At 38.3% G+C, this 27,022-nt stretch overlaps 1 protein-coding gene and 1 long non-coding RNA gene across 10 annotated transcripts; one reads left to right on the top strand and one right to left on the bottom strand.

Annotated features, from left to right (window-relative positions):
* Positions 1 to 47: 47 nt before the first annotated feature.
* LOC147871137 (uncharacterized) lies at positions 48 to 15,880 on the top strand. The gene is made up of 2 exons (XR_015532704.1): positions 48 to 199; positions 8,878 to 15,880. It is a non-coding gene; the product is annotated as an uncharacterized LOC147871137 (long non-coding RNA).
* Ranbp21 (exportin-5-like protein Ranbp21) lies at positions 1,374 to 26,980 on the bottom strand. 9 transcript variants are annotated; one of them, XM_087340894.1, is made up of 17 exons: positions 26,884 to 26,980; positions 26,373 to 26,644; positions 25,370 to 25,600; positions 23,171 to 23,485; positions 20,904 to 21,056; positions 19,546 to 19,797; positions 18,450 to 18,725; positions 17,108 to 17,539; positions 16,433 to 16,625; positions 14,608 to 14,855; positions 13,849 to 14,112; positions 12,237 to 12,360; positions 11,500 to 11,585; positions 9,898 to 10,130; positions 6,740 to 6,977; positions 5,490 to 5,621; positions 1,374 to 3,957 (listed from the first exon to the last, which is right to left on the bottom strand). In XM_087340894.1, exons 2-17 carry the CDS (start codon positions 26,640 to 26,642, stop codon positions 3,793 to 3,795), a joined length of 3,612 nt encoding a protein of 1,203 aa, XP_087197020.1. In that variant the 5' UTR covers positions 26,643 to 26,644; positions 26,884 to 26,980; the 3' UTR covers positions 1,374 to 3,792. The 9 variants fall into 9 exon arrangements, with proteins under 9 accessions (XP_087197020.1, XP_087197017.1, XP_087197019.1 ...); XM_087340891.1 differs by having other exon boundaries at positions 26,830 to 26,978; XM_087340893.1 differs by having other exon boundaries at positions 26,800 to 26,978.
* Between the last annotated feature and the right edge of the window lie 42 nt (positions 26,981 to 27,022).

Genomic DNA, 27,022 nt, shown 5'->3' on the forward strand with positions numbered 1-27,022 from the left:
TAATTTACCTTACGTCATCAGTACCCCACACTCAGTAATACTTTTAGGAATTCTGTCATGAGGTTGGTATCATTAATGATTAACAGAAAGGAACTACTGGGGTACGAAGCACTCGGTAATCCGGTGTTAGTGGCAATTGGCTGCCCCTTTGGAAATTGGATCGTGTAATGAAATGTCGGGAGTCCTACTAAGGAATAATGTAGGTATATGCAAAACTGCTATCGACTAGCAATAAGTATGTTGACCTCACCGGCTAGTTCACAGGAATTATGGCAGCATTAAAACAGTAACCACTCTTGCTTTGTATTCAGATGATCCTGGGCTCAAATCTGAACATAGAGGTTGGCTATCAGGTTTTCCTCAGTGGAGAATATGCCTTACAGTAAGCCACTTCCTTTACATCCTTTCAGATTCATCATTTATAAATAATCCTACTATTTGATGCTATATAAAATTTGCTCTTGAGAATTTTAGTTAAACCAAGAGTCTGTAAAAGATTTGAGGTTTTCACAGTAGTGAGTCTGAAAATGACTGTCTTCTGGGTTGTTGCACCGTGTAATCTGGTAGAAGTTAAAACTTGCAGGATATTACTTTAAGAACTGAAATGAAACATCCCATTTTCTTTTGTTTTCACTTCGTTCAAACTTATTCAACACTATGATCAATAGTAGTGTTTCTCAACTGACAATCCATTGCTTCACTTGTGATGTCCACCTCTTCTTGTGAGATTTATATTATACCACTGTATGACCAAGTTGTGAGAACAGGATTGTCTTTGGTTTCATAACTGCATCAATCAAAATTTTGAGGCTGAGCCATATACATAAGATCCTCTTGATGATGAATCTGACAACTTTGTGCTTTTGTACACTGCATTCACTAATAAACTGGAATTCATCTGTCACATCCCAGCTCCTAGCAGAAAATGCATGGCACACAGCCAAGTAAAACAATTTTTACAATACATGTCAAGTAGAGGGACCAATGTTTAAAAGAAATATCTCAAGAAATATGCATAGAAGGTTTTGGTCCTCAAGAAGTTGCACAAAAAATTAAGAACATCAGATCTGCTTATTATGAAGAATTGAAGAAAATAAGCAATTCCAAGAAATCAGGAGTCTCTGCTGACTATCATAGCTTCCCGCTCTGCCATTTTCAAACACCGTGACTCTGAAGGCGAGAAGAAGCATTTGTGAAGTCTCAAGTGGGAACTGGAGACGGGTGTTATTAAGCAGGTCGTGTGACTCACTCAAATAGAGTAGTGTTCTCGCCTGGTCCACGACTCCTTGTGAACTCCCCTTAAGAAGTTCATAAAATGTTTCAACAATGACATTTCCACATATAGTTCCATTCGAGAAAGCTAGAACAAGCACTGACATACAAGTTTCTTTTATTGTAACTGGAAAATACAAATACACATTCTACAATTCTCACCATATAACCAAAGATAACAGCCCCTGTTGGTTACTGTGAAACAAAACATAACATGTAACCATCTACTCATAGCAGTGGCTGGGAAATACCTGTTCCTCAATAAACTGGAACACACATCTCTCTCCAGCTCCCAGCAGAAACTGCATGACTCACCATGTGCTACAAGATTTTCCCAATATGAGGCAAGTATCATTCCATTAAAACAATACTCAATTTATTTGTTATAAGAGGGGCTGAAAATGAGCTGGGAAGTGACAGCTGCATTCCGATTCATCACTGAATGCACTGTACATGCATACACATCAAAACAAAACTATGATTTATTTTTCTTCTGTGCCCACCTATAAACGCAAATTTTTAACACATTTACACATGAAATCACAAACTTAAAGAATCAAAAGTATGGGTGAGGACTAATACAGTTCCAAGCTTCACACAATTAATTAAGTTATAAACTCCACTAACATTTCTGTAATAAAGTGTATAGTTCAGGTTTGGGCCATTACTAAATTAAAATAAATTTTCTTCATAGGACTCGCATGCCTTTCAGTGACACTCAAAATAATGAATATTTTGATGTGGCAGCCAGTTGAACTGAAGCTCTACTTGTTTAAATTAAATTAAAAATTTCATGTCTGTAATATCAGAAGAATTGCTATCATCCCGTATCCACTCCTACAACTTTCACATCATGTGATTTCTGCCCCCATAAATATGAGGAAAAAAGTGTTAATTTTATTTTCTCTCCTCACAACATGCATTTCTAGTTACTTTAATGGCAGTGGATGATGGAGTTGGTCAAAATGTGTAGTCATTAAAATAATAGACGGAAAGATAATGGTCAAACAATACCTTCCAATTTTAGTGCTTTACAATCAGCATCAGTGGTGGGGCCGGGAGGTTTGTTCCAGTGACATAGGGGATGCTAGACGTGCACTTATTCTTTCTTCTGAGTTTAGGCACCATGTCTCCATCTTCAGGCTGTAGTATCGATTCTGATAAGTGGAACGATTTAGGATTTACGAAGTCAGAGAGAGAGAAGGAATTGGCCCTTTTCAGGGCATACCTCCAAGAACATAATGCCCTCCTTCACTGAAAAAAATTAATTTGTCTGATTTGCCCTCACCTCGAGCCTTCCTTTTCTCTAACCCCATATAAATCCTTACATATCCGAGTATTGCTACTACAGCCCTTTAGATGGAGATGGTACATTTCTCAAAAATTTTGCCATCTGCTTATGAGTCTAAATGGCACCAAAATCCAGAACATCATCTTTATGGATTAGACATGTCTCCATCGTAATTCAGGCATAGCACTGCCAATCTGATAATACATAAAGGACTTCCTCATTTAAGAACTCAACAGGAAATAGCAGGGTCATGGTAGAAAGCAAATATTATGGTACAGATTGCACTGCTGTAACAAATACACTCTGCTGCAGCGAACTGTGAAGGAGAGCCATGAACACACCACATAGACTGTGATGTTGACTTGTGCAAAGACTTCCATACCACATGACTGAGTAAAGGATTAACATAAATAACACTGTCTGGAGGATACTTTTGATTTTTCTTTCGGTCGTGTTATTTACAGTTATTTACGGTCTAGCAGATACCGACTGAAATTACAGATGCCACTACTGCCTTCATCATCATCCTGATGAAACACTGATCATATATGCCATATTACATGGTGTGACATCCCAGAACACAACATATGTCATGCACTGTGTTGACAAATGTGAAAATTTTAAATAGTCTGACATAATGTTTTATGACAGCAATAAAGAATTGTATAAAAAATATGTTCTCAAGAAAAAATAAATCAGACAACCTCAAGAACTTACAACACATATATACAAACATCTCCAAACATGTTGGAAAGCTGTAAATGTAGGACTGTTTTACACACACAAGTACATAAAGAAATGTTAATTTGGTCACAATTATGTAAGGCCTTCAGCAGTTGGAACAGGAAACAATGTTATTTGACAAATCAGTCTTTTTTTATTCTTCCATGTTAAATTAAATGCAAAAATCAAAGACAAAAAAAAAAAAAAAGTAAATATCTAAAGTTGGGAAATCAAAATACCTCATTCACTCTCCAAATTAATCTTTCTCAACTGGATATTCAAACGGTAATCATCAACTATGTAAAAGTCCTAGAATACAACTATGGACATAACTCTCAAAATTACATATTACATGTATTTTAGCAGACATTTTTCTGCAGGTTTTTAACACTCACTCTTTCAAAGCAAGTGTTTTGGTTTTGAAATAACTGGTTGTGATGATTTGTTTAAAATATGAACAGTGTTCAATCGTTCCATATATTTACCACAATAAAAAGCTTCATCTCTTAATTGAGCTCATGATCACCCTGTTTAAAAAGTGTGCATAATTCCAATTCACCTTCTGTTTCATCCAATCTTGGAGTTTTGTATTGTCGTGGAAAGCCTAATCTCGGTAATTCAGCAATACGAACTTCTTTGCGAAACAGCTGCCCTACACTCCGACCAATTAACTGTGAAAAAGGTAAACATGCATATTTTAAACCAGTATTTCATCATTTATCTGCACAAATGTGATCTTTTTAGAATACTCTTAGTCACAGACAGAAAGGCAAAATTTTGGGTATAGGACACTCATTTGGAATCAAAAAAATATAACCAAAAGTACAAATTATCACCAGTGTTTATACCAAAAACAATGTAAATGTTCACTTTTATTTCAAATAAAGCAGAGTAAATGTACCTTTGGCGAGCATTATGAAGGTGCATCTCATTTATGCATGATGTCTGCTGTCTACCTACTCACATTATGTTCAGTTCTATGAGAGAACAAAAGCAAGAGGAAGGCCAATGCTGTTTATGTGCATACCTAACACTGTCATGATTCCTACATTTATTTAATGATGCTTGCAGTATCACAGATTATACAGCATCAAATAATAGAATGATTTATGAATTGGAATGGATGTGAAAGAAAGTAGTAGTAGTAGTAATAGCTTAATTTGCAGCAGCATCTTGGCAATTTCCTGGAAGGACTGAGAACAGCCATGCAAAACTTCGGTCAGGACAGTTGTCTCTAGGCTGAGATCTAAATCCAGGACCCTCTGAACACAAACCAGAAGTGCTTACCACTTGGCTGCAACATTTTGTGTACTACGAACTTTTCTAAAGTGGAAGAAACCATGATAGTACTTCTATATCATCATCAAAATCTGACAGAGGATCCAAGATATACTTTGGACCATTAAAGAAACTGGTCTTCAAAGTAAAGTCAGTAAAGTAAAGTTTGTCCCACTATACGCCATGTAGGCGTTTGGGGTGAGTGGAGGTATAGCTCCTCTCTTCCTTGACCTCGGCACTAGATGGGGGTGAGTGGTCAGCATCACGCCCGACCGGCTTTACCCCCGGGTAAGGACCCCGGTACCCATTGTAGAGGAGGCTGGGTGGGCCCCAGAGCCGGTCTGGACGCAGAGGCTAGAGGAAAAATCCTCTGCCCCCGTCGGGGATCGAACCCCGGTCGTCCAGCCCGTAGCTAGTCACTATACTGACTGAGCTATCTCGGCTCATCCTGGTCTTCAAAATGAATGTAAATGAATAAAACTTTCACATGGTAATATTCACATAACAGAAGCATCAATATAATATTAAATCATCATCTATCACAGGATTCAAGAGATTCATGCATATGTTTAACTGGGTTGGGTTGTTTCATAAACTGGTCCTTAACATGTATTGAAATTAACAAAATTTTTAATATGGTAGTATTTTACAAGAAGTCCATCATAATGCAAAGTTGTTCACATGACAAATGAAGCACCGGAAGACTGAAGGTGTACATAACACTACTCATTCTTACTCTTGACACCGGACAAACGAAAGTGGTTGGTCAGTTTTAAGTTCTGGTTGCTTTAGCACTATGGAATGAGATTAGCATCTGAAGCATCTAAGCTGTACCTGATGTCCGATTTGTTGGGTTTTGATAAGTTTCATCATCATCACAGAATAATTTTATACAAAAGAAGAAACAACAAACTGTATCACCAACCTGGCTGGTCAGTCTCTTGAATATATCCTTCTTAGCTTTCTCTAATTTGTTGCCCTTCTGATTGGTGGAAAGGATCCTCTCATCCAGTTTCTGCAACTCCTGAGGGTTGCAATTTGGTATCTGGTTCATAACCTTAGGTTAAACAGAAATCAAGACATACTATTATAAGACATTTATTTTAATTTTTGATGTTAATATGGTACGTTCATGCACAGTGGAAGCTTAAAAAGATTCTAGTTTGACAGCTACAACATATCTGCCTTCAAAATACTGCCCTCCAGCAGCTACACACTCCTGCCAGCATTTGTACACTTTGCTGTTTCTCCTGCTGTGATGTCAGCAGGGCCCTAGGAGATGGTACAGGGTAAAGGACACAAGCACAAGGCCCCTCCCCCACCAATAGCCTCAAGTGAAATCAAGCAGATCATGTGCAACAAAGATTCAGCCAGTTCTGGCTGACTGGGCAAGAATCAGGCGACAACTAAAATATTCCGGGCACTGGTAGACTGATCTGTGTGCCATATATTTCTGAAATGTCCATCTATAAAGACAAGTCAAATAATGAAGAATCTAATTTGATATGACATGAGGTGCAAAAAGTACAGCAGTGCAACCTTGTTTTCACTTTCTCAGATGTGCCATGCTTTAGTCGTTGTAACAATTACATTAAATTCTGATGTAATGTGCACATTCTATACTAGACACTTCCTTCAAAATCAGAATTAAAAACGAACCTTCAATCTCATTTGTACTGATATTACAAGACTCTTTTGTTGTGGCACTAGCAGCGAAACTGATTTTTAAATGCACTGAACCACAGTCCACAGGATCCAACACATCAATTACACAACATAAATTCTCAGCTGTGAGCTCAACAAGTAACACAGCGCCTTATGCATAAAATGGTGGCAGTTTGCACGTGGTAAACCCAAGCGCTTCTTTAACAATATTGCGCAACTGTAACATTATGTGCCTGTGCATGTTAATTAAAAGTTTACAGCTCTCAATATTTATTCTCTCATCCCAATTAAGGCTTACAAATGTGGATAAAATCTTAGCTGTCTGTATGACAAAGGTTAAAGCAGGCCACACAATAACAGCTGGATGTCAGTGGCGGAGTTATTCTCTTGTTCCCTGAACCCAATCCACTACAGCGGTGGTAGTGGCTGCATAAGAAACAGAAAAATTAACAGGTACTCAAACATAAGAGACTGCGAACCACACTCATGAAAAACAGGAGCTGTTCATACCTCTATGATGTTGGGGAACGCTGGACGTAGTATTTCATATAGCTGTGCTCCCAAAACAAGCAGTGAACCTAAATTGGCTTCATGCTGCCCATGCAGCTGAAGCGCTTGTAGAACGGAGGTCATGATATGTGCTGCCACATCAGGAGTTAAACTCCCGTCACTAGACAGCTGACGCACCATTGGTCCCGCAAGATTTGTTGCTTTCATGCTTGTCGTGGAATCATTCCAGCAGAGAGCTCTGTACAATATAAGCCACACAATCAACAACTGAAGTCCCACGCCTCAACACTTCTTTTCAGCATACATATAACACAGTATGGGATGCTGCTTACATTCTGTGAGAATATAAGAAATGGACTGATCAGCTCTGCTAATAATGTACAGAATAATGAATATAACACATTTACTAAGCTTGTATTAATAATTTAATGCTCAATGGTAATTATATGTACCACCCACTTTAACAGCCACTAACTCCACATTTTGCCCACAGAGCATATTTATGTATTTCATATGATTCTATGAATCAGCAGTGATTATTTGCCTACACAGTATCAACTACCTGATCTTTTGTAATGGCAATGAGTTGTTTTCTTTGAGGTAGGCACTGAATTCTTAAATATTATTTGGACAAGTTTTAGTAACATGCTTAATACTGAAACAAAGTTTATGATATACGAGGGTCGCTCATTAAGTAATGCCCCACATTTTTTTTCTCAGCCAATAATGAAGATAGAAAAGTGCACTTCTACATGCTTGAGATTTGATGTTTCCCGCGTTCGTGTACGGAGTTTCAAATGATTCCAACCGATAGCGGAGCTGTAGTGAACTGTTAAAATGGCGTCTGTAAACGACTCTCGTTACAAACAACGAGCTGTAATTGAATTCTTTGTTGCTGAAAAAGAAACGGTGGTGAACATTCATAAACGTTTGTGTGCTGTGTATGGAAGCTGTGCAGTCGATAGGAGCACCGTTGGTAGCTGGGCTAAGAGAGTTAAAGCTTCAGGAAGTGAAGAAACCGAGCTCCGTGATCTGCCGCGCTCTGGGCGTCCTGCCACAGCCACCACTCCAGACATGTTGAACCGCGCGGATGCCATTATTCGTGAGGATCGGCGCATCACAACTCGACAATTGGCCCAACAGCTTTCAGTCAGCAATGGAAGTGTGATTGCAATTATCCAGGCTCTCGCATATTCGAAGGTGTGCGCAAGATGGGTTCCACGAAGTCTCACAGCAGACCACAGGATTCAAAGGAAAACGATTTCTTCTGAATTGTTGGAGCGTTTTGATGCTGAGGGAGAGGTCTTTCTGTCCCGAATCATTACAGGTGACGAAACCTGGATACACCACTTTGAGCCGGAGACAAAAAGGCAGTCAATGGAGTGGCATCATCCTCTATCACCGAGAAAGAAGAAATTCAAGTCAACTCCCTCCGCCGGAAAAGTCATGATGACTGTCTTTTGGGACAGTGATGGGGTCATTCTTGTGGATGTGATGCCAAGAGGTGCGACCATCAATTCAGACGCGTACATTATGACCCTGGAAACCCTCAAGAAGCGTTTCCGACGAGTTCGGCCTCACAAGCATCCAGCAGTGAGGACATGGCTACGTGCACAGGACAAGAGCTGGTACCGGCAAGGCATGCATGCACTTGTTCCACGCTGGCGTAAAACCGTACAAGTTGATGGGGACTATGTGGAAAAATAGTATGTGTAAAGGAAACATTGATTTATATTGTCACTAAATTTGAGCCATCTTGAATAAATATGTTCTGAGGAAAAAAATGTGGGGCATTACTTAATGAGCGACCCTCGTACTTCAGTTGTGAAGCAACAAAATAAAAGAAGATATGTAAAATTTGTAGTCATTACATAAAATAAGGTGCAGGATCAAACATATGTTCAGACCATGAAACAGGGAGTATGTTATGGACAAAATCTGAAACGTGTGGGTAAATGCACTAACTCGTGGAAATTCAATTAATGGGCTGGTGGGCATGTGAATACTGCGTTAATTACCAAGAGCATGTACTGTGCAAGTTATCAAGATGGCTAACAATAAGGAGGAAGAGAGCAAAAAGTGTTTTTATGCAAAACAAAAAACACTGTGATAACACATACATTTTGTCCTCATTTCAGGATGCAGTACGTCCCTTCTAAAATTAGAAAGAAAGAAAAATCCACTAGCTTACTTGCCAGTTTTAGCAGGATGGCTTGGGAACTAAAACAATTATGTGCTGCAAGTGTGCATACCACCCACATCATCATCACTATCAAAGGTGAACTGCAATGAAGGCGAGCAAAAATAACAACAAAACTACAGCAGAATCACACATGTAGATATTCCATCCAGCAAATTCTCTGCATGCATTCATCAAGGTTTTATAGTGCCAAGAATAAATTGTAGGCTGTCATACACAAGTGACGGACTAATGTGACCAGTTTCTCTGAACAAACTCGTAACTCTGAGCTGTATATTTGTGCGCTTGAACTTGTTGCAAACTCATGTGCTGATATACACATAATTGTATATGCATGATGGGGTCAAGCCACACACACTGAGAATTTTGGCTTTGCCCAGGATGTGAATTCTGACTGGTATCTTTACCATGCATATGCACAGATCTGGACAGTAATCTCCATACATCACTGTATGGCCCCACTAAAACAGCTGCTAGCATTGATTTCATTTCAAAAGTTTGTTTGTCTGCCATGTTGGTGTTACTGATTAGAAAATTTAAAGGTATGATTTCAGGTCAGTCCATAATGGTATAACATCAACACTAAAATTTAATCTAAATCAATGCAGCAGTTCTTATGTTGAATTATGCTGACAGACATACAGATAGACATGACCAGCCCTACAGGTATAGTTCACTCATCCCTGAGGTCTATACATATATATGAAACGAGATAGCTGCAGGTAGACAAATTAAACAAGAAGAAAATAACCTTTACCCTTAAGACAACATTAATACATTCCTCTGAAACCCATAAGGCCACACGGCATCACAACCCAGAAGACTACAATCAATATGTTCACCGTTACAAGAACATAAAATCTCACATAATGAGAAAGTGAAATTACGTCCTTCAAAACTGAAGGCGGAAAATTCACAAACATGGTGTTCATATGTCAAATATGCAAACATGTATTACCTGAGAACACACAACGCAATTGGTTGACATGTTGCTTCATTTCTTAGAGTAAGCGTTCCAAGCTCACTCATTACCTCTGCTTGAATGCTGGTTGTATTTACGCGTGTGCATTCCACATCATCTTGCTCCATAGCATTGTATACCATTTCAGCACTCCCAGCTACAAGAACCATTTTCAAGACATCCAAGTACTCACGAGTGATTGTGCGATTCAGCATATCTTCCAGCATTTCCTGTTGTTAGAATGAAATCATGCATTACAAAGAACTATGATATTATAAATAGATACAGGATGGAAAATGGTTATAAATAAAATCTGTTATTGCCAGTGAGACGCTCCTGCATTGGGGACATTACTGCATTCTGTAGAGACAAGCAGTTAATATTGTGTTATGTCTCATGTTAAATTATCAACAATATGTAGCAGTCTGAAAGTGCGCCAAACTTGGGGAAATCCAACGATTGCAGAGACAAGTTCAAAACGATGCTTTTAAACTACACGGCAAATAATGAAAACAGAGCACGCACAACTCATCTTCTTCTACATATTATGCAGCTGTAATTTGCCTAACCTCAATGTAACATGTAAAATTGTATTATATAATGAAAACTAGTGTTTATGTAAGACTTGATGTTTTCACAGCAGTGTGAGTCTAGACGTTTGCTTTCTTGGTTGCTGCATAATGCATGTAGTATTTTGGCTATATACCAACTATCAGCGTTTCACAAGAGCATACTACCTCCTTCAGAGTTAAGCCCTGAAGATGGAGGAGGCAGTATGCTCCTCTGTAGGGTAACTACTGCAGAAATTTCTGCAAGACTGGGCATTAATGTTATTCATCCTTGGTACAAACCCCACCTTCACATCATACTCACTCGGTACAAAATGACTACAGTTGAACCACACACATAGCATGTTACTGTCTCACCTTCATCTAAAGTATGATCATCCCCAGCAGTGTTGCCAGTCATCACTAACCAACTAGATGGCTTACGGAGCACGAAGGTTCATCACCGAATTAACCAAAGCCCTCCACCGGACCCTGTCCTGGGCCAACAGAATCCAGTCTCCTTCAACTCCTATCTCCCATAGATCCCGCCTGAGATTATCCTCCCATCTACATCTAGGTCTCCCCAGAGGTCTCTTCCCCTCAGGCTTCCCAAATAGTGGACCCAATCAACCAGATGGCTTACCGAACCCGAAGGTTCATCACCGAGTTAACCAAAGCCCTCCACCGGACCCTGTCCTGGGCCAACAATATCCAGTCTCCTTCAACTCCTATCTCCCATAGATCCAGCCTGAGATTATCCTCCCATCTACGTCTAGGTCTCCCCAGCGGTCTCTTCCCTTCAGGCTTCCCAACCAATACCCGGTGCACACCTCTTGTCCCATCCATGCATGCTACATGCCCTGCCCATCTCATTCTTCTCGACTTAATCACCGACAATATTGGGGGAGTACAAATTTTAAAAATTTCATCATTAGTACATTACATCCTTACAAAATTGTTTTTAGAATACAGAGTTAAGGAGTTCCTAGACAGACAGGCACGCTTGCATGTGTTGTGCATCACACAATAAATACTGCGTTATAACACTTACTTGGGTATCGGTGTTTTCTTCGTCCATTCCACCTGATTCATATAACTGTGCAATGTAATGCCACTTGCTGTTCAGATGATTGAACACTGAAAAACATTAATTTTATTATGCACAAGAAAAACCTAGCACAGTGCAATAAAAATGTCAACTGCATATTAAACAAGAAAAGAAACTCTTATCAAACCAAGTGCACAAGGCACATGGAGTGTAAATCAAAATGCAGGGCTGGATCTTTTTTCCACTTATCTGCTTGGAATGAAATGACAAGACTTTGCACATCCCTTATAACATGCATCTAACATTAAGGGGCAGATGTCAGGAGACTGGAAGAATAGTATCATGATGTAGAAGAAAACATTTATTTCAAGAAAACGAAGAATGTGATTTGAGAAGTGACCGACATTAATCCAGAAAACAATCAAATGCATGCAAATAGGAAGTGCAGTCATTTAAATCTGTAAGTGACACATTCAACTAAAGAAACATTTAGTAACCGAATGTGTATATAAACTTGATTATGCAAACAATGTGAGTTCCTGGTATTTGTTTCTTAAAAACCAAAGGAAAAAAATTACATACAAGACAGGTGGCCATACTGTTCATTCAGACAACCAAGTGCATGAAGCAGCTGCTCATGGCATATTCTCTTGCATGCATACATATGGAGAATAAATAAACCGTGTCGCATGCTATTTTCATCAAATTATTATGCACCACACACACCTACAAATACTTACTGAATGGGCATATATGGGCCAGCACAGGAAGCAGAACTGAATCATAACATACAGGTGGGCATGAACACACAAATGGTTTGAGGAATGATCGCACTAGGGGACGCAGACGGTAGTCTGGCACAGCCTGCAATGAAGCATGTTGGACTAAATATGAACAAATGTAATTAAAATACAAACTATTTTTGCACAACACTGCAGATGAAGTGTATGAAGCACACTAGAATTAAAACAATACATTTTATTTTAAGAGATACTTTAAAAAATGGTATGATGAGAGTTCTGAACTTCGAAGCACAAAACAGCAATAAGAAAACCAAGGGTGGCACATTTGTTTAACTTACATATATCAAGAGCTGCGGTAAGGTCAATTAGTTATTCATCTTACAGGCAAACAAAAATATAAATTAGCTTTTTGAAGGAGGCAGTAATACATTTACAATATGAATATAAATTATTTACTAAAAAATAAAAATGTCACTCAAAAGATCTGCTACTGAAAACAAATTGTGTCCCAAGCTCCTTGATGAAGTATCAGAGAACTTTTCATATTGGAAAATACATTTGTGCAAAGAAATGAACAAACTTTGGTGGCCAACTGGCTTCGCAATATCAAATAATAAAATCCTCGCTTGAGTAGCAATTCCTCTCATTTGGATGCTTTTTAACGCCATCAGTATGGAATTTTAAAATTTGTGGCATTATTTCACATTTAAGAAATAAGGTAGGAGCACCCATAGAAAATATCTCTGTTTAATTTAAAATAAAAACATTAATTGAAAAGTGTTGGTAAGAAAATATTAATGTAATTTATAAAATTACAGGTAACCCTCGATTTGCGCCGATTCAGAATAACGCCGATTTTGAAATCAGCAAGTCAAAAAGTGAAAAAAACATATTTTATATTATTTATAACTTTTTACAATGTATCTCGTACTAATTCTTATACTAAATCGTAATTCTTACATCGCTGATTTTGAATAAAAATTATAAATAAAGTCATCTCTGCAAATTACGTATGTTTAGTTAACGCGAATTTGCTCCAATGAGATCAATGAATTGGTAAAAGCTGTTTGTGAAATGTAAACTTTTGCATATGTGAGTTTGCTCTTATGCAATTTCATTCCTGGCGCTTTAAACTTTCAAAGGACTAATTTAATCTCTGCAGAGGTACCGGGGTAATTTTTACTACACCATTTTCTATAGGTCGGCGTCTGACATGAACGCAACAATCGCATAACAGCAGAGAAGACTGTACGCATCAATCGCATGAAAGAATCGCAATTGCGGGGACCAACAAATTGCCGATTGTAAGTGTATAAAATATACATTTTTAAATACCCTTTATTTTATGTACGTTATTTCAGAATTTTAAATGTAATGCCATTATACTACTCGTCAATGTTTGGGTGCCAGGAACGCATGTCATTGACTTCCCACTGATGTACATTATAAAAGAGTTTCAATTTACACCGGTTCGTGCAGGAACGCATCCCGGGCGTAAATCGAGGGTTACCTGTATGACTGTTTTAAGCACAAAGAATAGGGAAGACATGCAAATTTCTATACTGTCATTTATAATCATGTACCGGTGGTCCATTAAACTTACGCTCACCTCTAAATTTGAAAACATTGACCTCAAAATATCTGGAACAAGGCCTTCCATCTGGTAGAAGTCTCTACCAAGGCTTGGGCCTGCGTTACCCAGTATATGATATGTAGTGTCATGTACCATTGTCAGAAAATGCTGCATGCGTTCCAATGGTGTTTGGGCCCTTGGATGAGAGACATCTACATGATCCACAAATGAAGCACTGCAAGGTGTTCCAAGAACATTAGAGCGATCTAATTCCAGCATCATGTGCGCTCCACGATAACCCTACAGGGGAGAAATAGGAACAATATTACAGAAAGGGCAGAATTGAGAAAATATAATGTTGAAGATAACAAAATCACAAGCTGCATACATAACCAATTACTTTAAATTTTGGAAGGAATGTCAGTGGATGCATGAACTTCAGAAGAAAAGTTAAAAACTATTGTTTGATTAATGATGCTTTCAGTAGCTCAGACTATACAGTGGCATACAAGGGGATGATTAGTGAATAATGAACCGCAAAGGATGTGACTGTAGCTTCAGTCAGGATAGTCACCTGGGACCTCCTAAATACGAAGCAGGAACGCTAAAATGCTTTACAAAGTTGTTCAGCGAAACTAAAGTTTTGTAAGACAACTGATATAATTTTTATTAATAATTGTTCTAAAACAAGAGTAACTGTTTAGTTTAGAAAACATGAAAGAAAAATCTAGCTTTCTTACTGAAATCTGAGTAATAAAATGCCTGACATGCAAATGTTACTCTGCCGAGACTTACATCTGATAGAGAAGCAAGAGCAGTGGGTGTCCAAAGTCCATTAAAAACTTTAAGCAGAGCCAGAAAATGAGGGATAAGTGGTACAATGTGAGGTGCTGCTGGGTTGCGACATACAGGATTGCCCGTCTCAGTATGTGCCACCACGAAACCCCCGCGGGAAGCTCGATCTGGGTCATCTGGCCATGAACATCGTTTAACAACTGCCAGGAACAGGTTCACATAGAACAGTATGTGAGACCGGTTCTGACCTACATATACAAATAAAAAAACATCCTTTGTACTGACAAGACACCACACCTAGTGTATACATACTACATCTGAGAAGTATTCTGGGCATGTGAAGAACCAGAAATCAGCATAAACATCAATTGGACCTACAGGTTTGCAGTTTTCTCTTAACTAGAATAAATGTCCATTGCTAAATACTCCTATCTGTGGAGAGGCCAGTAAGAATTACCATTTAACAAAATTATTACCATGTTCACTGGACACTATCCTGTGTCAGATGAATCCAGTTCAAATCCTCCACGTACATATATTTCCACAATGAGAGGCTTCCAAGAACTTAACACCTTGCCATGCCTAACAGAGTAAAATGCAGTTAAATTAATGTCCCCTACTGCACATATACACCAGAACATTGTGTATAAAGAGAAATAAAATTAACTGGTCTGATGGCATACAATATTAAAACAGGATGAATTTAAATGACATGGTAAAGGATTTAATTTGTCACTAAATTTGAAACTTTTAACACATAATCTTTCATGCATACTTTGTAGGATTACCCTACCAATCTAAATCCAAGGCCTCACTGGTTCTACAGGTGCCCACATCAGAAAAGTACAGTAGTGGCTACATAAATTGCACCACTCAATGTAAAGGTTCCCTCAAACCAAGATGGCATGCAGGAGTGGTATGGTCCAATCCAGAGGCATAAAGTTACACAGCATCTAATGCAACCATTCACAATAAATTTGGATTGTACATAGGCAGTAATGTGTAACTTAATAAAACTGAATCATACTGTACTGCTACCACTCCCTGCACGCAGTGTTCATTTGAGGCAATCTTAAGTTTATAAAACATGTTGCTAACACTATAATAATGACTGTTTCTACTTCCAGATGACATTATCTGCATAGTTAAAAGCTACAAATGCTATTCTTATCATAGAAGTAGCACATGCTGTGATTACATACAATGTATAAAATTCCTCAAAACATGTAAAAAAGCAGCACTTTTCATCAATAAAGAAATGTGTTGGACTCCATACCTAGCATCCCAAACTCTGGAAGAACCTAAAACATGTACTTCTTCCCCAGGTATTTTTAATAACAGCATTTCCGAATGCTTGTCATTTTTAAAAGTAGCACTTCACAGTTCTTCACTTGTAGATCGACATGTTTGTTAGCAGTTCCCTTCCAAACACTACAAAATCTCCTTTCACTGTGACCAAAGACTGAGACTTGTAAAACTACAGCTCAGACTGGATAGTAAAAGGCCATGAGATGACAATTTCTTTCAGAACACACTTCAAACATACAGCTTTCCTGATCACTATGTAACTATCTTCTGTGATTTCTTTGCCATGTGCATCATCATCATTAATGTACTCATAAAAATGTCTGGGCCGAGAGGTGAACCAGCAGTGGAGTTCATGGGAGTGAACGTGGTAACAGATTTTTCACTGTGAACTTTAAGAAACAACTTAACACAATTTTCACCACTCCCACTGTGCCTGAGAAGCAAAGGTAATACAAAACATATATTAACATCAAATCAGACTGTTAGCTTAAACATGTATATGGATACAATAACTGACCATTCAGATCATCACTGCTGGGTTCCACAGGCGGGCGATCGAGACCGACAAACGTCATGAAGTCCAGGGGACTCTCGAATGCTCTCGAACTCAATGCGATCCATTCATCGGCACCAGAACCAATCACCTCGCTGATGAAATGTGTCTGATGATCATAGTCACAGAAATGGTTGCTGATCAGAAGCAAAGCTTCCTGTTTCAGATCACAAAAAAGCACATGGTATAATAACTGACATAAACTAACATTAACATCATACTATGAGACGAATAAGCAGCTCCTCAATTTCTGTTAAAGTGTGTAACAATGCCTGAATCTGGTTTAGCTGCCTTCTGACAAAACTCTAACGCCAATCCTCGGTAGTTTTTGTTCAGACGTTCAACTGATAAGGAAATCGCTCGTCACCATCAATACAAACGTCTGCTTCTGGGTACTAATCCAGCTCAGAACTAACCTACTTTCTCTAAGACCCATTTTCAATATTATCCTCCCACATATACCTCAGAATCCAACCAAACTTTTGTTGACACACATGATTTTCCAGTATGGAGGGTAAATATTTATGGACAGCCAACAAAACTGGTCTCAGTATGGCCAATGACATGGCACACATGACCGCTAACTACTTACAGCATCACAACCGTGCCAAAGAAATATAAGAAATACACAAACAATACCTGCAAAGTCACCCTCTCCAATCTTGAAAGCTGTTCTGGATCTCTGCTTAGGCCCTGAACCGTCGCATACACTCGATCAAACACGGGTAGCAACAGCAGTGGATACTTCTGGGCTATTTTTACCATGAGGCTGGCCGCGTGCATACGAACATTCTTCACTACTCTACTGCGACTGTCTTTGGCCTGGCCTGGTTGACTAAACACCAATGCTGCAAAAATTTTGTCTAGTACACGTGGAAGGAGACTAGCTGAACGCTCAGCCGTCGTCATGCTCAGAAACACAAACAACGCCGAGACGCACGATAAAAGAGTCGAGAGCAATAGGGGATCGGACGGCTCGTAATTGAGGCAAGTTTCTAGAAGGCGCAACCCAGAAGCTACGCTAGGACGCTCAGTTGGAACCAAGATACGACTCAGAATACTCTCAAGTAACTGAAAACAAAGAGAATATATGGTGACATTTCAGGTTCTCACGGTAGCAAGTATGAATATGGCTGTTTTCTGGCATTTTCAGCCACGCAGTCTGATAAAAGTTTGCTGATGCAAGCACCTCTAAAACATGAGTAAACTTCTACCAGACTACAAGGTGTGACAACCCAGAAGACAGTCATCTTCTATGAGAATATAAAGAATGTTAGTACACAACTTCAGTGACTCTATGAGCTACATTTTGTGATGTACCAGAAGGCAGCAACCCATTTTTCTCCAGTTGAAAAACCAATAAGAATTCTAACTCCAGAGAAGAATGAGTTTCAAGCTTCCAGCACTTCACAAAATATGCAGCCACATTCACATCTCTGAGCATAAAGTTGCCAAGGTTGAGAATGTGTCAAGCCTCAACTCATTGCCTCTTATATGCTGTCATGATAAAGTGCTTAGATAATTTTTTTTGTTTTCTTGCCTTACAAAAGCCGACTTGGACAATGATGGAGGCACCAAGGACCTCTGAATCAATTGTAAATTTCTACCAGACTACACGGCGCTACAACACAGAACACATTTGTATCATCAAACTCACTGTTATGAAAACCTCAAGTCTTACTAAGAAACTTCAACATTACCCATGGCTCTAATGCTATTAAAAGTGATCTTTCAGAGACTGAAGCCTGTCTTCAGGAACACCTACTTTCTTAGGTCCAACAAATAATGCCAGTCCCTGTCCCTGGACAACAGTGGTACAACATGCATAATCTGAAGCTTTCACAGTGACAAACATTAATAAAATCTTCTTGGACCATCAGCTGTGTCAGTTGATAAAAACTAAATATTGAATCTGTGAATGTAAAACAAACTACACCAATATGGCTATAAAGTTACTTGTAATGTATGTAAATGGTATTACCTGGGACAAGGATTCCCACTCCAGATATGTAGGTGACTGATAATTACATTCAATGCCCTGTTCTGCCATTGATTTTTGTATTCTGGTAGCCAACCATTTCTGTACATAGGAAAATGTTACCAACGGCGCTACCAGTGTGGCTTGTCTGAATGTCTGAAGCAGTTCTGATCGGCACTGATGGAAGAACTGGGCAAATTCCTCATCACTGTCATAATCAAGGCATGCATAAGCACCAGTGTCATGGACATTAGTACAGCGCGACAATGGGTAGCTAACCTGGAAAGACAAATACACTGCTACCTTTCACATCTCAAAAGAAAATTAATACGCATTCAAAAGGTGAAGATACGATATTCACCTGAATAACTCATCTTCAAATGAGAACAGAACTATAAAAACCTGTGTTTAAACTAAAAATACATCTGATGCCAGCACACGTTTTGGTGTCTGCTTCAGTACATTATAATAAAACTGCCTATCTGGGTTGACCCAGGCATGCAGCTTGAAACGACAGGTTGACTGGTGAACAGGCTGTTCTGCTGACAATCAAAATATGTTGCCTATAACTGGCTCTCACCAAGATCAGTTTAAACAAATACCTTCCTAGCACTGTATAAAAATAGTCTGGCTATACCCAGCTCTAATCAGGTTCAGTCTGATAATAGGTTCCAAGCAGTGTAGGAAAAAGCAGCATTTAATGGTCAATGGTACAATAAATTAAACACAATATATCTTCAAACAATTTCACAAAACATTTACTTTTTAACAAGAAAAGATTCTTTTCAAGGCACACAATAACAGTCATCACAAACTCACAACTATCTGACAGTGCTTTTTCAAGTCTACTTGGATCCACTTCCTTAAATAAGATACTCCACATTTTGACAGCTAAATTTTCATAGTTTTGAAGTAAGATAACGATTCTCACTCCAATTGATCTCAATTTGACCCACATCACATCTGGATACACAATTTTCTACAATATTTCGAGTATGGCAAGGTTGCTGTGTCTATTTCACATAACTGCCTTGAATTAAGTGGTTATAAAGCACACAACTTTCCATGCTTCATTTCACTCATGGCTACAAGAACATACCTTCATGATTTTGGGAGCAGTACATTCCACCCATTTGGGAACAAATGTGAGAAAAACTTTGTCCTTTGAGATGTGCTCATGTCTGAAGAATAACATCCACAGAGCATTTGCATAATGAACCAAAGTGAGACTGGGATGCCGACTAAATGTGAGAATGACGTCTAGGTAGGTGGCAAAATTGGGTGGACGAACATTCAGTCCATCATCTTTGCCCCATAGTATGCAAACCTGTGTTCCAAGTCCTGTCAGTACCTGTAACATAAGCAACACAATGATCACTCAAGAGAGCGTATTACAAATGTTTTAACTCAAACCACGCTCATCAGTGCTACTACATATAATCATGTTTCAAATATTTTCTTGTATTTAAATATATTACCATTAACTTATTAGTAAGGAAGTGGGTATATCTACATTTTGAAACTAAACCTTTAATTCAATTATCCACAAATTCAGAGAAGTACACTCTTGCCATGTGAAACAAATTTGTCAAATTTATGCCAATAAACAGATTCATAAAATGTTATCACAGCTCATTTTATACTTCAGCAGCCAACTTCTAACACATACAATTGTTTCTGAAAATTATAATACATTAGTCAACTCAATGAAAAGTAATTCAGCGATTCTCAGATGAAGAAAATTCTATACTTACATTAGTTAGAATTGTGAGTTTAGTTATGTGTTTGTTCACTTGTAGTTAAAAAAATGAATATACCAATTTGCACAAGACTTGGCATGTTTATTCAATGAGACCAGGAAGAGAACAAAGCAGGGCCAAAACTCTGGAAAAGTGTCCTGAGTTTGACTCCTGGTGATATCAGTTCCTGCAGCTCAGAAACTAACTAACAGAAGAACAGCACCAAGACCAAAGTTGCTTATCTTGAAGAGAAAATTATAGTAACAGAGGCCAATATCCCAAAAACTGTCCAGGGTTCTATTCCTGGCATTTTTCGAGTCTGTAGGATTTCAGGTTCTCACAGTGGTGAGCCTGAAGATGGCTGCATTCTGGGTTCCAGCGCCTTGTACAAGTTCACTACTTCTGTCAGAGGTCTTCGCTACTTCCATCATCAAGGCAATGATCATCCTGATGGTAAGGCAGCTAGAACCTCTTAAATGTTGATAAGCTTCTACCAGATTACATGGTGCTACAACCCACAAGACAGCCATCTTCATTTGCCAAGTATCTCCATAGTAACATTGCAGGCACTCTACCAATATCGCAATGGTGGTGAAGTATTTGGTGTTGACATCTTCTATTCGAAATAATTCAGTAAACAAAAGACAAAAAACTGCATAAGAAGCAAATTCTTCCTTAACAAAATTCCATTTGTGTTTGGTAATTAAGAACCACTCACCAATGTCAGTCTCTTAAAGAAGTTGTAGTGGCATTCATCAAGTGATTTACTTGATGCAACATCGGCTGCCTTAAAAATACAGCTCATCACATCTGCACTGAACAACACCAACAGTGGCATGCGCTCTTCTACTCGTCCCTTCCGATTAACAATCTGCTCATAAAACAAAATATTTTCTCCATAAAATCCATCTTAATAATTAACAGCTTCAAATTTTATAAATACAATATGAACAAAGTGTCCATTTTTTATCTGTGTGTTCATTACAGGACAGCAGGAAGAATACAATACAAAATGCAATATAAAAATTTAATTAAACAGTTAATCTAAATTTCAGAGATCCCAGCCTAGGGCAAATTGTGTGTGAAGTACAACCAGTGAAAACAATATCAACATCTCTTTCAATGTAATTTGTTCTTGCCAGGCTAACAATGCACAAGTTAAAATTACAACTGAAATATAAATAATGCTTTAGGGTCCATATATCAGATTATTTGTAAACAAGCAAAACTCATACTTCTACCAAGTTCAAGTCTACAACTGCAATAATCACGTGTGCCAATTAAAAAAGAAAACAAACCATAATTCTAATTTGTGAGGGTGAAATGAACATTCTTTTTTATTTGTCAAACTTTTAAAACTTATAGACCCTTTACCTCGATACTAGCAAATTATTTGGTTTGATCCCCGATGGGGGCAGAGGATTTTTCCTCTACGATCTGCATCCAGACCGGCTCTAGGGCCCACCCAGGAACCTATTAATGGGTACCGGGATATTTTCTGTGGTAAAGCGCAGCCGGGGCATAATGCTGACAAAGAACATTTGCTGCGTGTTCCAAGACACAAGGGAATCAAGGGCATTGAAAATGCAGACCAGCTAGCCAGAAAAGGACACCTGTACCCATTCACAGGACTTCAGACTGCTGTAGCATCTCCAGAAGAGTTTCAGGGCATGCTATTACGGACTGGGAGTACAGGGAACACCAAAAATATTTATTCAGGACAAAAACATGCTAAATGGACCACTGAGTTCCTGAAGCTCAGTAGGCACCAAAGAAGACATAAGACAAGAATATTAAAAAGACACTGCCACTTAAGCAGACACCTCTTCAAATCTGGGGAAGTTAACAGCCCCACTTGCAAGAGGAGCCACCATGAAACAGAAACAGCCTTGCAAATCCTTTATGATTCTGAGGCCTTGGCTGAATTGAAATATTGTCACCTGTGCAGGTATTTCATAAGAACAAGCGACTATCATGAGAACCTGCTGGGTAGGATACTGAACTTTACAGCAAGTACAGTACTACTACTAAATTAAAAGAACTGGGATGCACGTACATAAACCAGACTGACTTTGAAACCTTACAAATCTCAATCAGTTCTGAAATCACATGCTGTTTCAGTTCCAAGCACTCTGTAGGCTGTAATTTCTGTGGTTTGGGGGGAAAGGGGTTCCCATACACACAATTTTTAGTGACCAATCAAAGCTCACGAAAGTAAAATTAGTTATTTCCTCTCTGAAAACAGAGAGAGGAAACACAAAGTACCATTTCCATTCACAAGAAAGATGAATGACTCAAAAAGAATTCAAATTTACTTTCCTAATAAAATAAAGTAGGCTTATGAGTAACCATGCTGTGTCCCCCTTTCCAACTTCTGATCCATCCAAGTAATTTTCAAAAAAATTTGGTACGTACATTCCACGCCAACCTTCAACACAATGGCCTTGCAAGAAATGTCTTTACCTTACAGATTGACAGCAATAACTAATGCACCAGTAGAAACTTGGTACATGAAATGTGGTGCACAGATCATAAAATACTTAAAAATTACATATAAAATATTATCTGTAAGTCAAAAACTGCAGTAATGGTAAATGTGATGTACAAAGAGTATGTAATAAAGAAATGGTGTTTCTGAAATAGAAATACTAAAAACAATTATTTCTGTAACATATTTACAACTGCAAGTAATAATAAAACAATGTGACCAAAGTGGGACTTGATAGCATGACCATCCACGTATAAGCTGAGCACGTTAACCCACAAGTTAAATCACATTTTGACGGATTATGAACTTGAAACACCCAAATATACCATTAACAACACAAAATTTGTAAGCCTTAAAAATTCTGCCTGTGAGTCCTTGTGCACTGTGCAATGACTAACACAAGGCTTTTTGGGCTCTATTTATAAATGGAGCTAAGGAGCCATTGAATGTAAAAAAGTCACATTGCTTGTTCCAAAGATACATGAGGAATAAGTCACCTGAAGCAGACATTCTGCAGCTGCTGCTTGGAAGTTCTCATCACCCAGAAGAAGGCAGAGCATTTGTAATAGCTGTCCATCACTGGCCATGATGTGATTGATGGAAACCCATTCAATAAAGCCAGTGAGGGTCAGAAGTACAACTTGTACTACGCGCACATGCACATTCAACTCTGCTTCCTGACCCTGTTCACGCAACTTCTTAACAGCATGAAAGTGTTCACTAACAAGGCGCAGGAAAAATGCAAATATTTCTCCCATGTTGGTTGTTAGTGCTTGGTAGATATCTCGACGACGCTGGTTTGATTCCACTGTCTGAAACAATAGCCCTTTAAGAACAACTAGTGTGATCATTAGTCCAATACCACAAATTAAAATTCCACTAGACCATATGTCTCAATACTGTGCTACAATTTCTGTATATGTGCATATCTGATGGCTGGTTACATTTGAAATTAATGTAAGAAGAACAGATGTTGCCAAGACTGAAGTAGCTGGTGTACAGTTACCAGGTGAACATAAAATATTTAAGAATATAACACGTTCCATTTCCTTTATATGTAGGAAAATCAAATCAAGGTTATGAAGGACAGAAAGTGGGTATGACAAGGTTATATTAATAAGTTGGTGTTTTGTACTAGCCATCAAGCTGTAAAACCACAATAATTAGTATACTGTAACTGACTTATTCCTGTGAGCTCTAAAGTATCTGAGAGCAAGAGTGAAGCGTAATGCATCCATTCTCTTTAATGACATCAATGATTTCAGCAATGATAGAGATTCACGGATATCTGGTTGAGAAGCAGGTGATGATGATGCGGATGTTGGTGTTCCAGGGAAAAAACAAATGCATTGATTTTGTTACAGGAGAGTGCACATTTCTAGTTTAGGAATTTCTGTCACTGAAACACAATCACATTTTATCAGTGAGTGTACTTGCCACTGATAAGAATTTATTACACTCTCTTATTCGTAGCTGAGCCGAGACATAAGCAGCTCTTGAAACTTCCCTATACCAGCTAAAAGTTAATGCAGCCAAGTAGCATCAAGAGAACTGTGTTACATCCTTGTGCACAAGCACAGACCAGCATTGACTTGCATCCTGATGCAGAGGAAAGAGGAACAACGGGCACCCCTTCCAGTTTGATATGCACATCAGAGGGTTCAGCAGTAAGTTGCCATGCTATACTCTACAAATTTATGCGGATGTTGGCATCATGGGCTGAAGATGGAAACAGTGTTTTTCTATGAAATATTGGTATCTAACTAAAAGTCCACATAGCATTACTACTCAGAAGACCAACATCGACATCTTCATTTCTGTCAGAAGCTCAACCCCCTCATAATAATTGTGATGCCTGAACCATCAGTAATATTACTGTAGAAAATGTAGTATATGGCAACAGTTATGTGCATCTGAGACACTGCAGCAGACTCTACCAACACCAAAGTGGAAACTGTGCATGTAGTCAGTTCAACTCTGGTTATGACAAGGTGTATGCTGAGTGAGCAGAAATATCTGCATACGGGATTACATCTTCAGCAAGGGCTCATCTCATGGTGGCATCTTCTGGGATATTGCAATGTGTGGACTGGTAGAAGTGTACATCAAGTTTCTACCAGACATCACAGAGCGACATACCAGAAGATGGGAATCTTCAGTGGTATATGTTTGTGATGATAAAAAACCAGATTTTTTTTGTTAAAATATTTTTTTGAAAAAAATATTTGGTGAAGAAGGGATCAAAATTTCTTAGTAGCATAGAGGATTTAATAATCATGAAAACACACAGTTTTTGCTCGACTTTCCTGACATCATCCAAAATGAAATGAAATTTTGGATATGGTACTATGGTGCATTCACTGATAAGACAGAATACAATTGTCACTTCCAAGATCCCACAGGAACTGCATATATCACACCTCAAAAACAATAAAATAATTTTTTACCTATATTACAGCAGTTCCTTCTGGGATCCTGGAAGTGAAAACTGCATTCTAGTTTATCAATAATGTACTGTACAGAGCACAATTTGATGTAATACAAGAAAGGAGGAAATTATTGCTTGCACAATCCATAACAATGCAGCTAAAACATAATGGATCATAATGCCACATGAATTAAACAATAATATCCAGTCAACAGGAGAATAATTATGACACGTTACTAAAATTAAATTATCAGTGCAAGTCAATTACCTGTAACAGAGCCACATCTTCTGCCAGTCTCAGAAATACAAAGAGAACCAATTCTGTCTGACTACCGCCGCGTGTGCACGCAGCCTGAAGCTCAACTAGTAACGTTGGCCACTGCTGAGGCCATTCCCTCTTGACCATTTCCACAATAATTCTTGACAAAGCGTCCTTGATATGCGTATGTTCTTGGAACTGTGGTTCAATATCTCTCTCTAAAAGTTTCATTGCATTTTCCTATGAAAAATGTGAAAGTATGAAATTGAACTTAATGAAACCAGATGTCAAAATTTGCCTATGCTTTATACTGTATGTGCTTAATTTTTTGCAGAATAAGTACATGACAAAATATCCATCTAGTTACAGCAATGGTTTATAATGAATCTATTTGCCACAACACCTACAGATGGTAGTATAATGTTCTGTTTATGCACTTAAAAGCATAGCCACCTGCTTGACCATTAGCAAAACCATTTCATATAAATTCAATACATTCTAGGACTAATTATTTTGTCACAGTGCAACTGAACCAAAATGACATGCAAGATAACACCAAATTTTATAGCCGTGGTTAACACTCCTGCTTCATATTCAGAAAGTTCTGAGTTCAAATATCGACCCAGAGATTGGCTATCTTGATTGAAATATTTTATACTTTTCCTCTGTCCCTCCAGGCAAATGCAAGGATAGTACCTTAAATTAGGCCATGACTCCTTCCTTCCACAATCTTTACAGTTCATTATGCGCTAATCCCATCAATCCATCTACAACTGAACTTTGTCCTACTAACCCAACTCAAGGATTATCTACTACCCAGACACAAGACAGAGTTCATGGTAGATCTTTAATGAAATAGGGACATAATAGATAAGCCAATACAATAAATAAGAATGGTGGTGAAACAATCATTTAAAGTAGAATGAGAAAGCTACAACGGAGACTGTACACAGCTGCAACTATGAAATGGTTAATCCCTTGAATGTAAGTGATAACTTTAGAATTAAATTACCTTAATGAACAATTTCTCCTGTTGTGAAATCTGGTTCCATCGATATTTAACACAATGCTCCATCAACTGCAGACCAAAGTGGCGTACAAAATGTGATGCATTATTCTGTTGTGCCAGATACAGTCCACACTGAACACAAACTGGAGAGGTTTCTTTAAATCGCTCACATGCCACATACGCTTCCACTCTCTTTTGCTGTGGAACACATGGGTCCATTGTCAACTCAACAGCACGAGCCAGTTCTTCAGCAACTTGGGCAATATCAGCCATAGCTGTAAATGAAAGTAATCCCGACACCCTTCGTAAACAAGTAATAAAACCAAATTTTGACTGTGGACGTTCGTTTACGAAAACAACTTTTATAAAGCAAGTACAGGAAACGCCGGTAAAAAAAGAAATAATATGTAATCCTACAATTTATATCTACATCATTTCACATAAGAAACAAAATGCCTGCATTGAACAGTTTCCTTCATCAGAAATATAAGATGTATATCTGACAGACAATTACAAATTTGTTACTACATTCATGCACATCAACACTTTTCATCAATACATAACAAATGCGCACATCCTTTCACTAATCAATCTTTTCCATAGAAAATCTGATCCATTCCAAAGGTAATAATGCTATTCCACGGATCTTAAAA

Source organism: Zootermopsis nevadensis, unplaced genomic scaffold (genome assembly GCF_977971745.1).
Source record: "Zootermopsis nevadensis isolate Lab colony 2312 unplaced genomic scaffold, Znev_1.0 Znev_ptg000061l, whole genome shotgun sequence".
NCBI classification, from domain to species: domain Eukaryota; kingdom Metazoa; phylum Arthropoda; class Insecta; order Blattodea; family Termopsidae; genus Zootermopsis; species Zootermopsis nevadensis.

Coding starts and splice junctions, on each gene's coding strand:
- Ranbp21 (XM_087340891.1), bottom strand. Junction 16,626..17,107: donor TGGAGAGGGTGACTTTGCAG/GTATTGTTTGTG, acceptor GATCTGAAACAG/GAAGCTTTGCTTCTGATCAG. Junction 11,586..12,236: donor GGCCCATATATGCCCATTCA/GTAAGTATTTGT, acceptor AATGTTTTTCAG/TGTTCAATCATCTGAACAGC.